The 15,645-nt window shown below is 36.9% G+C and overlaps 1 protein-coding gene across 22 annotated transcripts in view; it reads right to left on the bottom strand.

The window, feature by feature from the left end:
• The window catches only part of nfasc (neurofascin), a 250,239-nt gene that overhangs the window by 47,203 nt on the left and 187,391 nt on the right, over window positions 1-15,645 (bottom strand). For 14 of the 22 annotated variants that reach the window (XM_062978542.1, XM_062978538.1, XM_062978537.1 and 11 more), the window contains 2 exons: window positions 15,421-15,594; window positions 5,217-5,231 (listed from right to left, as the gene is read on the bottom strand). The exons of 2 other annotated variants lie outside the window; for them this stretch is intronic. In XM_062978542.1, the coding sequence (XP_062834612.1) occupies window positions 5,217-5,231; window positions 15,421-15,594 (189 nt within the window). The remainder of the gene's footprint in view (window positions 1-5,216; window positions 5,232-15,420; window positions 15,595-15,645) is intronic. 6 more of the 22 variants (XM_062978544.1, XM_062978548.1, XM_062978546.1 and 3 more) reach the window with 2 other exon arrangements.

The raw sequence follows: 15,645 nt of genomic DNA, 5'->3' as shown, positions 1-15,645 counted from the left end.
GGTTTAGGGACCCATGTTTTAAAGGAGCATGATTCAGGGTGCTGCTGAATCTTTAAAGAACAGAACTTTGGACAGCTCCTTTCAAGTTTAATTTTAAAAAAATCTGTACCCTACTGTCATGAAATATTCAAGCCAATCACTTGTTGAAAGAAGTTGAAATCTAACAACACTGAGATGTGGGTTGTGTTCCTTACACCTTATTTTAAGATGACCAAGGAGGCAAAGTAAATCTGAATTTCTACAAGGCCCTAATAAGGAATGAAGGCTAAAGAGATAAAAATAAAGGAATATGTGAGAATAAGAACGTTAGGATTTATGGCTGAGAGTTGCCCTGATATCATGTATCATCCCACACGTCAGAAGGTTAGAGGGGCAAGTATGTAAAGAACACTCATATTAATCAGGATAGTTCACCCTTGAGTTCCTGAAGCACTTAAGCCATTAGATTAGAAGAGCCAACTGAAGAGCATTTCAGCCAAAAGAAAAAGAAAAAAAGGCACAGAACAGTAGAGCCACCAGATTCATCTTAGGGCCTCCTGCAAACTCATGTCAATGATTATGCTATCCTGGAACAATGGCAGTTTGTGTCTAACATATCTGGAAGGCATGCAGGTTGAGAAAGTGTGCTCTAAAACAACAAATGCTGAATGTTTTTTTTAAAGAAAGGGAGGTGGTAGAGAGAGCGAGAGAGACAAATATCAGACCATCCTACCATAAAGGGCATATTTTGGTCTCATAATTGGAAGTGCAATAACCTAGGTTAGCAGGATCTGTCATGTTCCCTGCCATGAGCAGAGGTAGATAAAGGAAAAGTTAAGGTCCAGGAGAAGCTAAAGCTCTCTCCCTTTATCTTCTTCTTCCCATGGCAGGGGACCAGCCAGCACTTGCTAATCTAGTTTGTTCTTCCAATTATAAGGCCAAAAGATTTCACACTGAACTGCCCAGATGGAGGAACACGGAAGCAAAAGACATCACTTGTCAACAGGGGGGTGCCCCCAAGTTGGGGGGCTTTAGACCTAAGCCTCCCCTGACAGCAAAAGCGACTTAAAGATATGCCTTCATTTGCTGCTGAATATTATATGTATGGCAGGAATAAGCTAAGCTGTTAGGCAACAGAAGGGAGAAAGAAGGGAACATTTTTCCCATTTGAAATCCAACCCTTTAATGAGAGCGCACTGCAGGCTTAAAGATAAAGGGAGTCTTTGATTAGGAGCAGAGCCTTGTTGCATATGAAGAGTGACAAAAGGCATACTGTGAAGGGTAATGGACACTTGAGGCAGGCGCCTGACTGAATTGCATAGAGACACAGTACTGAGAGCAGAGTTAGCACCTGAACCATACAATTTCTTGTTCCACAAGAGCATGGGTTTTTTTTAAGCATCTGACCTACAAAATTGTCATTTTATTTACACTGTAGAAAGGGTATTCTGGAGAAATACTGTAATTACATATCTGGGGCGGAATGATGCAAGGTCGCTATTGTACCACATTTGCTGGGACACCAAAGCAGAAAGTTAAGCAAGAACTACAAATAGTGAGTTCTAGAAAGCAAGTTAACTGTCCCATAATATACATTCATATGTACTTAATTTTAAACGTACTGTTAAAGCTTTTTTATGCATGACTTTTGATAATGATTTTGAATATATGGAAACTCTGTTTTTAAAGGATGTCACTATATTTCAAATGTTAAGCTGCTATTCTATTTTTTTTTACATAACGTTAAGATGTTAATCTACAAGGTGTTTGAAAAAGAACTCCCTATTCACCATTTAAATTAAATGGTGAATAGGGAGTTCTTTTTCAAACACCCTGTATACATTGCTAAAATCTAAAATTTTGGGGATTGTTCTTTCTCTGTTTTCTGAAATTCTTCCAAAATAAATGGTTTCTAAAGCTCTAAAACAGAATTTTCTGGGAGACCAAACTAGATCTATACTAACCTCTGTATACTTCGGTTTTTAATGTCTAATATGCATCCACCCATTTTTTTTCACAGAGACTATTTGGCTTAACTAATGCCAGAAAGGTATAATAGTCCATTCAAATTTATCTCCGTTATTCAAAGTCTTTTAAGATGTGGCCAAGTACTTCAGAAGATGTAGTACTACCATGGCCTATAGTAACTATACACACTCATACTATTATTTAATTATTCAAAGAAGGTTTTAATGGGCTGTTAGATTATACTAACTGCTTTCCTAAAGTGTGCATACAGCACATGCAGACTTGAGCAGACCTAGATTAATATTTTATAAACATGGATAGGGAGCCAAACCTATTTCCAAGAGAGGGGCTTTTTTGTCTGTTTTTCATTTGGCAATGGAAAGAAAATGAGTGTTTGAGAGAGAAAATGAGTATCCACCAATTTACTCCCAATCTAATGACTTCAAAAATGCAGATATATACAATAATTCAGTAACTGCTTTGATAGTGCCAAATTGAATGAACCATTCATTTGAAGACTGAAAGATGGGCTTGATGAAAAATAGCATCTCAATTTTTTGTCACTGTCTAATCGTAATGGTGTAATGTTTGATATAGCTCTCATTTCTGCATTTGAAGAAAAGCAAATATTTTTCCTGTCTGTTAGTATGTAACACTTTAGAACAGGTTAAACAATATAATATATTAAAAAGTTGGAATTTTTTTACTTTTTGTACTAAAAATAGTACAGCTGCTTAGATGGTTGAAGGGTTCTTGAAGTTTTGAATATATATACTATTCCATAGAAGTCAGTCAATGTTTCTTGAGTGCAGAATCTACATTCCTTGGGGTTATTTTGAGAAGACTGTCCATTTTAGCACAACCTATTAAAGAGTGTATAAACAGATATACATTCATTAAAAAATGTATTCTGGAAAAAGAGACTGGAGTGGCCACTAACATGGACTAGTTCTACTTCCAATTAGAATTTAACTCTACTAGGTAAAACAATCTTTCCTTAAAACAAGGATAAAGAAGGTAGATAACTCTAATGAGCTATTCTTTCAGGGCTCACAGCTAGAGTGTTGTATATGTGGCAAATATTAAACCTTTATCCAGAACTAGACCTAGTCTCCAAGGTTTCATGAACCTCAAGAAATCGGGCCACAAAGTGGAGTCCACAACATGCAACTGTGGAGAATAGCAAACCACAGACCACCTATTACAAGCCTTGCCACATGCACAATGGAGACCTTTTCTCAGCAACACCTGAGGCACTCCAATTCTTCATTTTAAATGTCAAAGGACATTTAGTATAATGCCAAGTTTTTAACTCTGTGTTTTTAAATAAATTACAACTGTATCCTCGATTCACTTCTGATACAATAAATACATTCACGAACAGCAAATACTGGATCATAAAGAAAACATGAAGCAAAGAGCCTCTTGCTCATGGTATACATGTCAACAATCACAAGATATTAGCTACCACACATTGTCTGCTCGTGCATTTCCCTTTTGGGAGTATACAACCATCCAAAAAGGCTTGTGAGAAAATATACAGTATGCTACTGTATCTATAGATATTTGAACACTGCCATCATTCAATCCCGCCCCCCCCCCCCGAAATTTTCAACACCCCCCCCCCCCCATTTTTTCTGGCTACGGTCCAGTTGTTTGGAAGGACCAAACAACTAACCCAAAACAAATAAATAAAAAAACCAGAAAGAACGGAGACAACTGTCTGGAGTGCCATATTCCAGGGATACTTTCAGCAGCTGGGTTTATCAGAGGCGGGGGGGGGGGGGGGGGGGGAGAGAGAGAGAGAGAGAGGAGAGAGAGAGAGAGGTTTCCTGAATATTTAAACAAAGAAGATGCCTAGAGGCTGCTTAGTAGTTTGATGGTAGAGTAGCATCTCCTGCATTTCCAGGACCATTTAATCTAAATCACGTTTCCAGAGCATAGGTACACTTGAATTGGACAAAAAGAAGAAGTCAGAATGCAAAAAATGGCAAGAAAAATAAAAGCAGAACCTAGGCTTACTACTGATAACTTTGCGTTTTTTCCATTAGGTTGATTTTAATTCACCCTAAGCAGCAGAGATTTTGGGCCAACCTTTGGGCCAGCCTCTCAGCAAAAATGTGTGGACCCTTGCTTGCCATTCAACAAAGTCCATGTATTTCTGGTTATTTTTGTTCAAGACAGATCAATCTGCTACCTCTTTGTATTTTGAGGAATTGAAATATACAGTACAGGAATGGGAGGGATGAGGATTTATAAGTAAGGTAATTAGATTTGCAAAGTAATCAAAAGAGATGCAACAAAATATGCCCAAAAAGCTTAGCTATGAAGCCACTTGGAAATATAATTAAAATCCTACAAAAATACTCTAGTCCAAGATATGCAGTCTGGAGAAAATACATTTTCCCATTCCCAGATTCTGCATTTATTTTCCAGTGATTTCCATTGTGAGACTTGCTGAAGATGTCCCCAGAAGCCCCAAAGAGAATCTCTACTCCTGGAGTCACTGCAAAAGCAAAAGTCTAATTCTCAGAAGGAAAAGAAACCTAGTTATTGTGACAGTGCTCAAAGGTCAAAGACAAACATGGTTCTTTCTAGAGTCCTTTTTTAAAATGGATGCTGCTCTCAAGAGACATGTTTCCAAAACCAAGACTTCTGAGATACAGCTTTATGGTGGAAGAACAAATCCCACGAAGGATCAATTTCTGGGTCATGGGTGCTAAAATACAGTGGAAGTTCTTTGCTCGTTTTAAAATATCTCCCGCCTTCAATATATAAACTGATATTACACCATGGTCTTCAGTAGGGATAGCAACTGAATGTCTATCCTTGGATATTTGGTTTGCGGGAATTTCCTTTGGTTCTATTCCTTCCATGCCAATGTGGATCAATATAGGTAAGAGATCTTCTGTCAAATCTAGATTCTAATTTGTTCTTGGGACTGAACTTTATAATCACTGAAATTTCACTGTCCTAAACAGATGTGGCTTTCCTATATCTCAGTATTGTTAAGAAATAGCGTTAGCGATATATAAATCAGCAGAAGCCTGACATGCACACATGCGCAGCAGCTCAGACATTATTTTCAACCCTTTCAATGGTTCTGTTTCCTTACATTAGGAAGAACAGGGTGTCCAGCAACATATCTATTTTCCCCACCCCATTGAAAGGGTTAATGTGGTGCATGCTTATACAATGCCAGCACCTCAAGAGTCAACCCTGTGTTCACACTGCCCCATGCTTTTCGATGTTGTCAGCTGGTACAGTACCTGAGGTTGGAAGAGCTTCAGAGAGTGCAGCACCAAATATAGGGAGGAGAAACACAAGGAGAGAAAGGGAAAAGAGAAAAGACAGGAATATATAAAACTACAGCACAAACATGATGTTTAAACATGGCTGTAACAAAGAGATGTTTACCACTCAGTCTCCTACAGCCATCCCCACTCTCACGCTGTTATAAGATTCATTCAAACCAGTGCATGAAAATACAGGGTAGATTTGGTTCATTTACTTGCATTACTGAGGAAAAATATTTTGTACAGTTTGTGGCTTTCAGTTCAACAAAATGTATATTTTACATCCTGTTGGTTTCAATAGGAATCCCCTAAATGTCAGGATAAATTCCACTCTAGTACAACTTTTATTACAAGCCCATTATTGATTCCTTATGATGGATGGGACAAAATGCAATGCAAATAACCACAAGAATACTATATTTCATTCAGATCCCCTGGCTCAAATAATGGCTCAGAGAAATGGAAGTTGTGGCTTGAGTATCTCCATGTATAAAAACCTCTCCTGTAGCTATATGACAAAAGAAAACTGGAAGGGTTTGTTTCAGCAACATTCTTTTGTGCAATTCCAAAAGCTCAGTTGTGCATTGCTCATTATCTAATGGACCTAAATGCTCCACTCCTGGAAACTCTTCACCATTCATTAATAATATAAGTGATGTACATCTCTGCTTTTATTTGAAGAGCCTGCAAAACCTCACTTCTGAGACACTCTGGAGGGCCTATTCCCTTGACCTACAAGGCAACTGCAGTATTTATGATATCCTGGCTGAATTCCAGTTGCCTTGCCTCACAAGCTGAGGCACTCAAATGCATGCTGATGCCATATCAGAAGTCAAGCAATTCAGCTTTCTACACACCTCTCAATGTTCAAAATGCAAAATGGTAAAAAAATGGATTTAATTGCCCTGATAATATATAAATATAAATAAGAGAAGAGCTTACATGTAACAAGAAGCCCTGATTTGTTGTCATGACAATGAGCCATGGGCATTGCAGATACCAGGCTTGACTAATTTCTCACCCTCGTCATACATTTATTACACATAAAAGAAAAAATTAGAAATTGCTACTTCTAAGTTAGAATAAAGAATGCTTTGACATTTTTTTCTGAATGTAACAAAGGTTTGAAGCTTTGTTACATTCAGGATCAAGCTGAGATATAGGATTTATATTTAATTATAAACAATTGTTTGCTGAACCATAATATAGCACATCAGGAGAAAAATACACAATAAATATTAGCTCCAAGTTGGAGAAAGCTTCCAATTCCCCCCTTTTTATAAGATGGAGGCCAAATGGAAAGGAGAGAATGAGTGTGCTGAAGTTCCTGTACCAACAGATGTCTGATTTGTTACGTCTAAATGCAGCCCCAAGAGTCTAAAAAGTATTTCCCACTCTAGATTTGATTGCCATAAGAGACATGTTCAAGTTCTGTGTGCCATGGTTCTTTGAATAATTCAGAGCATGAATAACATTACAAAGCACTGCTGCCAATGTGCAACAAACCCAGAATTCAAATTGTTCGAAATAGTATTCAGAACAAAATGTTGAATGCATCACCACTTTTCCCTCTGCAGATTTGCAAATTCTAAGCACTCAGGTTGGCTTCAGAGGTTGAAGTAGTACAAAAATCACTGTTGCAAAATAATCTCTGGCCTCTGACAGCTAGAAAATAATTTCTGCCCTTTATATAGTGTGAGAATAGGTGCATGATAAAATTTTTGGCAAGGGCCATATGTAATATACTCAGAGCATGCCAGCTTAAAGATTAAAATCAGAAGCAATACATTTTTAAAAAGTGTATTCAAAAGACTGTTTTTCCCACATACTGAAACTGGCGAAATAAAAAGCAATAGCCCATTAAATAAAGTGAGAGAGACCACACTGAATTCAGGGTCTTTCTGGAAATGCTGCAGAATGATAAGTGCCGGCTTTGTTTCACTTTCCTTTCCCTGAGGGCTAGCGAACTTTTACTTAGTTTGATTGATATTTCACAAAGAGTATTTCATTTTATGAATCTCCAAGTTCTGGCTTTTCCCAGCTGAGGGTCATTTGTTGATTAGAGAGGTGACAGGAAAGGGCCATCATGCATGGCCAGTTTGTTTCTTGCAAGCAGTACAATATGGAGGCTAGAAGATGCCTGTTTTAGAAACCTCCTTACACCAAAAGAATATTTAAACTTCTTTGATAATATACAGGAATCATGGAGATAGTTTCTGAGCACATTTGAGCTCTTTCCAGTACAACTACCTATCATGACTAAATAAATTATGTCCAAATAAAGGATATTTGTATATTGTTCAATGTATTTATGCTGTTGTTTTTGTAAATTGTGCTAGTTGGGCCTTGCCCCATGTGAGCCGCCCCGGGTCCCCGTGGGGAGATGGTGGCAGGGTATAAATAAAGTTTTATTATTATTTATTATTATTATTTGATTTCCAACAAAAATATTCAGCTACTATGCTTTTTCTTCAGACACTTGCAAATATTTAGTTTTCTTATCAAACTATATTGTAAATTCTGATAAAAACTATTTACCAACAGCTTCAACTTGACTCCACTGCTGATATATATAATTCTAAAGGCTGTCTTTGTGTACATTAATGTGTATGTTTCTATAAAGCATTCCTACCTTATCATAAAAATGAAACAATCAAAGATTAAGTTTTAAACTATAGCAAAAACGCTATTCTTTATAATTTACACCTTCTGAAAAAATTCCTTTAATTCATGGTTTAACCCAATGAATTAATAAAATTGACATAAATGTGATTTTATCAAGTTTCTATTGGTTTAGCGGATTTATGCTAGTGGAGACCAGTGCTGAATTGGCTATACCTGCTGTAAATGGGGTAGGAGAACACAAAATCCTTCTGAAATTTTCAATAATTCATAGTGTAACTTTTATTTTATGAAAAGATTATTGTCCTGTTAGCATCTTAAAGCATTTATTTTTCTAATTCAGTGGTTCCCAACCTTTGGTCCTCCAGGTATTTTGGACTACAGCTCCCACAATTTCTAACACCTGTAAGATGGCTGGGATTTCTGGAGGTTGAAGTCCAAAACATCTGAAGGATCAAAGGTTGGGAATCACTGCATTAGCACATAAAATGGGAAGCACTTTTCAATTTTCAAGAAATATTTGCACACCGTTTCTAATACCCTTAACCCATTTCACCCAAGGACTTCTTCGCACAAAACAATGATAGCATGTTGATTCCACTTCTCACTGCCCCTCTTAGTCTGACGAGGTTCCAGAACTCTTTGGCTGAGAATTCTAAATCTCACTCCTTAAACTACAACACCCAAGACTCCACAGGTTGCTGCCATGGAAGTTTAAGTGGAATCATAGCTCAACAATTTGAAATGTGAAAGGGCAAAGACTCTTTATATATCTTTCAACTTATGTGCATTTTACTGGAGAAGATTATTAAATGCTGACAAACTGTATTTGTTATTACTAGTAACCTACACAAAAGTTGTGTTTTCTGTATGGTAAACAAGATTTTCAGAAATAATCTTGAAGGACAAGAGAAATTATGAGCCATTACAGACTGAATTTCTTTCTTCAGCAGGAAAAGTGCCAGTGGAATGGTATAAACATGGGATACTATGGTTCTGACAAGACATCAGCAATGGGGATATGCTCATGTGGGGAAGGGTAGATCGTAGATCATAATTTCTTTTGGATGTAGATTGATAATACTATTGCTATGGAGAAAGATTTCTTGTATTCCATCACAACATGTAGCTCAAACTGCAACTTTGATGAGACGGGGTAGTCCAATCAGTTGGGCTATCAGCAAAAGTATGGAGCAGCTAAACCCAGATATTGAGATTGGTCTCTGAGATCCCTGCTGTTACACCTGAGACCATCTGGCCTAATCCTTTTCTTCATCTTGACTAGAGTAGATCCATTGAATCAATGGTAAGTCAACACTTGTGTAAGTTCCATTAATTCATGAAGATCTATTGTGCCGCACTGCACAATGCTTCAAGATAGAAATAATGGAGAACAGAAAAAAAATGTATAATGGTCTATGTTAAAGTCAATTTAACAGAACATTTAATATGGATGTCAGCTATTAAATGACTTTCATATTTTGTTGATGTTTCAAAAGAAAAAAGTATGGAAAGGACACACTGAGTAAGGCAATACTGAAAAATGTAAAAGAAACAAAATACTTTGAAGCTTTAAGTGAAAAAATAAAAACAGCATAGCACTTGTTCTATCAGAAATCAATTTTACTCTTACACCATGGCAACAGCAATGCAAACAAGTTTAGACACAGTAAAAACCTATTGTAAACACTGTCAAGCACTTAAGAAGAGTAGTGCTGAGGACAAGAGGCATAACGAGCTTGTTGAAGTCAATTACAGCAAGTCTTTATTTTTGTGAAATGTTTACTGTGCATCAGGCTACCTTCCATAAATTTATAAAATGCTTGATAAACATACAACTATGTTATGTTGAAAATACATCTGCTGCGAAAGGAGGGAGAAATGTATTTAGGGTTTCAAAGAGAAAAATGCATAGCACCTAAAATATACTTTAGAATACTCATTGATTTGGGTTTCTTCCTAAATTGGAAGTAATTTTTTTAAAAGAAGAATCATAGATGAGCAAAACAAACAAACAAACACATCTGCCAAATGCTAGTCAGTCATCCAAAGTCTCTACACATGATTGATGTAGATTAGGAGTGAAAATGTTGGCTCACAAGGGACTGTTGCAGGAGAAAGACTCTGCAGCAGCCAAAACATAATATGTACATGTTAAGGCCATTCTTCCAGAAAAATTCTTGAAACATTCCTGGGCTGTTGTGTTTTTAACAAGAAATTTTGGGTTACAGAAAATTCTTCATTTATTGGAACTGTAATTCTGGAAGCAGATAAGTGGATTGTCATGCTGAAAATTGAAGTTGTAATAATTATGCTATTCTTTTCAGAAAATGTCCAATATAGTTCAGTAAAAAACAATATACACCAAAGTATATGATTTCTGCTGATTTACTTCCTGCCTCGCCTTATTCATCTTTTTTTCTGATAAAACATACTCATTTAGAGTCACAACTGCTTGGAAACATTGAAAAGGGCCCTATGCTGAGCTATATACATTGGGGAAATCAGAAATTAGGCCTGAGTTAATGCTGGCTAATTAGCTAACTGCAGAGCACAACAGTGTTTCTGCTCCCTTCCCAGGGCTGTTTTCATCCTTTGTCATCAAGTACGCAGGTAAAAGACAAAAAAAAAAAATGTATATTGATGGCTTTTAAAAAGTAATGGGTAAAATAGAGCATTTTTCCCAGATCACTTTATGTTACCTCTTTATTTCACCCCTTTCCGATAAGCACCAGATCTTGCTCTACTCATCATAATAACTGCAGAATAAACACATTTTTCCTTCTTACTGCAGACAAATAAACATTTTTTCACTGTTTGCTGTACAAAGAACACAACTGAAAATGAATAGCCGAGCTATGTTTCTCCTGCTAGTTCATGTGACAGGGCAGTATTTTTGTTTCTAAAGTGCCAGGGACTGATATCTGTGCAAAATGCCCCACAATTGTTTCTCTTTCCCAAAAAAGTGCAGCAGGCCAGTAGGCAATGGCTCATAAACTGACCTTAGTCTACTGATCTCCACCTTACATACCTGTGAAGGCACGCTGGGGGAAAATGGCTATCTCTAGGTCTGGCTACCCAAGCGGCTTCGGTTTACCTTATAATTATACCTCAAACCCCAAAGTAAATACTCTAGAAGCTGATTAAAGATAACCAAAAATATGTTTATTGAAAACAGGAAACAGTCCTTTTAATGTATTAGAAATAATATGAGGTAAAATCACTGAAATTATACAGAAATAAAACTATATTGATCGAGAATGAAAGCTATAGAGACTATAAAGGATAAACACACAAGCTATGAGGAAACTATAAGGTAAGGACTATAGGGTATGTACAAGGCTATGATAAGCACTATCTATAATGACTTTAGTGGTAAATACCAGCTATAGTGAACTATCTATAATAACTCTGAGGTAAACTATAAGGTGATAAGCTATAAAGTAAGTACATAAGGTAAGTACGTGATTTATGTTGCCCGTTTGAATTTGCCAGGTCATAGAATCCAGACCAAATTCTAAGACCTATCTCTAAGGTTTTTTCTCTGGAATACCAAAAGGAGGGAAAAAGCCTCTAGAGCAGGGGTCCCCAAACTAAGGTCCGGGGGCCAGATGCGGCCCTCCGAGGTCATTTACCTGGCCCCCGCCCTCAGTTTTATAATATAATATATTGTATATACATATAATATTAATAATAATATTATAATGTAATACAATATAACACTAATAATAATATATAATAATATTAATTATATGTTCTATATTACATATAATATTACTAATAATATTACAGTATAGTGGTATAGTTCAATATAGTAATATATAATGCTAATATTGTGCTATGCTAATAATATAATATATGTACATATAATTTGTAAGCCACTCTGAGTCCCCTTTGGGGTCAGAAGGGTGTGATACAAATGTAGTAAATAAATGCAGTAAATAAATAAATAATAAATACATAAATTTTAGACTTAGGCTCGCCCAAAGTCTGAAATGACTTGAAGGCACACAACAACAACAACAACAACAACAACAACAATCCTAATTAACTTGACTATCTCATTGGCCAGAAGCAGGAACACACTTCCCATTGAAATCCTGATCAATGTATGTTGGTTAAAATTGTTTTTATTTTTAAATATTGTATTGTTCTTTCATTTTTCTTGTTGTTGTTGTTGTTTTTGCACTACAAATAAGACATGTGCAGTGTGCATCGGAATTTGTTTGTATTTTTTTTCAAATGATAATCCGGCCCCTCAACAGTCTGAAGGATTGTGGACCGGCCCTCAGCTTAAAAAGTTTGGGGACCCCTGCTCTAGAGCCTAGCTCACAGGCTGAACCAACTCATACAAACCTAAAGGGGAGTCCCAAGCTCCATCCCCAAAACAGGAGCCAATGGAACATTCCACCCAAGAACAGCAAAGCATGAAATAAGCAGGGGATAGGAACCCAGTAAGACAGCACACATACCAATAGAACATAGATCAATAGGAAGTCAAAGAGGCAAAATCTAACTCTAGCTCATAATATGAAGCTCTAATATTTAACTTCCCAGAAACACTGAAAAGGGCCCCATGCTAAGGTGCAAGCATCAAGGAAAATAGGTATTAGGTATGAGGCGATCTCTGTACCAATTGACTGTGGTGCACAGCAACGATCCCACTCCTCTAGTGCTGTTTTCATCTTTTGCCATCAAGTGGTCAAGTAAAATAAGAGAAAATAACTATCAATAGTGTGTGTACATTGACCCCGAGTACATAGATTGACCTGACTCTCACACTGAGTAGCACTGAAGTAGAGCAAAAGGAAGTTAGAAGGTGGTAGGTCAGATATCTTATGATGAGGAGGCAGACTTTCTACACAGATAACCACCCCAATCTGTAGATCTGCCAGAATGTGTTACTATATCCAGTCTTTGAATCCTATCCGGGAAATCAGTGTTCTGTTTCTGAGCCCTATCTGAAGCCTCATGTGTGTTTTCCCTTTCAGCTGTAACACGGCAATTAATTCTGCAAGGGTCTTTTTTCTTATAGAGACTGTTTTTCTTATCAGAATCACTTAAGTAACTATGTGCAAGTGATAATGAAAAATCCATACTTAGAGCAAAAGTCGTAAGCAAGCACACTTTGGGGAATAGTGCTCTTCCAAATGAAGTTCTGTTTTATAATCAATCACTGTCTTTCAATCACTGAATTTTTCAGGGCCCTGTTTTATGTCTGTTCTTATTCTTAAAACTAGCTGCTTTTTAAAAAAATGGATGTTGTCTGTGTCATCTCACAAATGAAAAAAGATGATTCCCCCAGAATCTTAAGTGGAGGTATAGCTTTAAGAGCAAGTGGAGGTTCAACCATTTGTCCCATCTTGGCTAAAAGATTGCCCTTCTGTGAGTAGATGCAGCCTTGTGTTGGAACTGTATAAAGGAATCCACCATGTTCCAAGGATGTGCCCACCAAAAGCTTAAGACTACAAAATAATTCTTTTGTGTTTGACTAGAAGCCAATTAATTTAGTGTGTAGAGGGGAAGGTCAAGAGCAATTCCCTGTTTATTTGTTTAATGCTAATTTAATAGACATATCATGAGAAGACATGACTTACAAGGAAAGATAATAAAACTTCCTAAAGTATAAGATAACATCACAGATGAATAAACTCAATCATGGTATCCATAGTTCTGAGTCTGTAAGACCTGAATAAGGTCATTTTGGTTGGATGACCTGGAGCTCTCTCCTTCAAAGGGTCACCGTAAGTCAAAGTCAACTTGACAGCAGTTAACAACAAACAACAGTTTTGTGGATTGTAATCTTTCAAATATATTCAGTTTTGGAAAGAAAGATATCAGGTAACAGTTCTGTGGGGAGGCAAGTGATTACAAAACAATGTTGAATGCTCATGTCAATAAAATAGAAGATACAATTTAAATAGATTTTCTCATTCAGAAAAGCGTGAAACAGGACACAGTAAAATCTGGAACTATGTGGCAAATAGCTTCCCGATGATGGAAATGATAATCTGGAAGCAATAATTTTCCCATTTAAGAGAAGTATTAAAAATAACACATATTATATGAAGAGGTATTCATAAAGGTAATCACAAAACTTTACAAATTAATTAGCAGTGTCTAACAGACTCCTTACTGGCATGTTAGTCATGGCTGATGATATTGGATATCATCATATCATAAACACGTACTGAAGAGAGACTGAGGGAGAGAAAGAGAGTGCAGGACTGAAAGAGAATTACTAGCATAGCTTAAACTTAGCAACTCGCCTATGCTTATCCATTAATTAAACTCCAAACAACCTTTCAGGCAGAGACATCTTCCATGCCCAAATGACCCAGCTGTCTGATTATAAGAGCTACACAGAAAATTAATGATACTTTCTAAGCCCCTTTTCTACATCACACCCATTATTGAAAAATATTAAGGCTAAATCCATCAGCCTTAAGTACAAATACTGAATTTAACACCAATAAAACAAGGTGGAAATGTTAATAAGTGGAACCTTATTGCTATTTTAATATTTTGCCAGGAGTAAAAAAATATATTTAAATTATTAGAAGACATTTGATGAAGGAAAAAGCTATTAAGACCTCATTTTTGGTACTCTGCACTGGAAAAAAATACTTGATAAAGGCTGAAAGAAAAGCTGGCTACAGCATAAAATTGGGAAGTTTTGAGTAAAAGCGGCTTTAGAATTTTTCATCACCTCTCCCTTTGAAGCACAAAGGCCTGTTAAACCTACTTTACACAAAGAAAAACTGTCTTATCACATAATAGTAAAAAAATATGTCAAATCATTTCACAAAAAATAAGCTATGGGATGTCTTCATGAACGGTATCAAACATTTTCAGAGTTGAGCATAACTACAGAAGAGAGAATGTCTACAATCTGGAGAATATGAAGAACTCCATTGTTAATTCCACAGCATATGTATGTTCCCATTGCATGTAATAACTGATAACAGGCAGAGAAGTAAAAGACAGGAAACATGAGGTATTCATACCGCCTGTCCTTCAGCACTACTGCTGTGCCCCAAATATTATAGATGAAACCATAGATAGTAACTTCCACAGTGGTTTCTCAGTCAAGAAAATAAGGCTTGTATGGCATGGAAAAAAGTCTGAAGAGAGGGGCCTCCACCACACACAAACCTTCCCCATGATTTATAACCTCACTTGATCATGTTCCTCCATCATAGGAGACGCTCATGCATGCAGGAAGTGGTTGTGTCTTCACAAGTTTTCCCAATATGATAGGAGTCTACACAGTAAGTATCAGTGACAATGGAGACCACCTCACACAAGCCTGCTCTCCATGTGAAGATAAACTGAGATATGTGGGGCATCCAAACAGTTTAATAAAACTACACAATAGTCCACAAAAGCATTTAATAAACATTTGTGGGGGAGGGGAGATGGGTGATTAGAAAGGATTCTTGCTTAGTTCATGTTCTATGGATTTCAGAATATGCTCAACTTCATTAGTATCTTACATTTCACAAGGTACATCTCTCTTATTCCAAATTTCCATGGGTTGCTTGGGATTACTTACCTTCATTCAATGGAAGTGGCGATTCCCCTGTGGCAGGCTCACCTTCCCCAATCTGCGACCTGCTACGCAGGTTGAATCTGTAGCGGGATATGGGGTCTGTCCTCTGGAGCACAAACCTTGTCTGGTTAGGAGAGAAGTTCTCTACCACTGTTCTGCCAGTTTTGGATCCATTAACTGGAGAGAGAGGCAGGCTGTGTAGGCTTCAGTCTTGTTTTGAAAAACATG

The sequence above is a fragment of the Anolis carolinensis genome, chromosome 4, assembly GCF_035594765.1.
Source record: "Anolis carolinensis isolate JA03-04 chromosome 4, rAnoCar3.1.pri, whole genome shotgun sequence".
NCBI lineage: Eukaryota > Metazoa > Chordata > Lepidosauria > Squamata > Dactyloidae > Anolis > Anolis carolinensis.
This window is presented reverse-complemented; position numbering and strand designations above follow the sequence as displayed.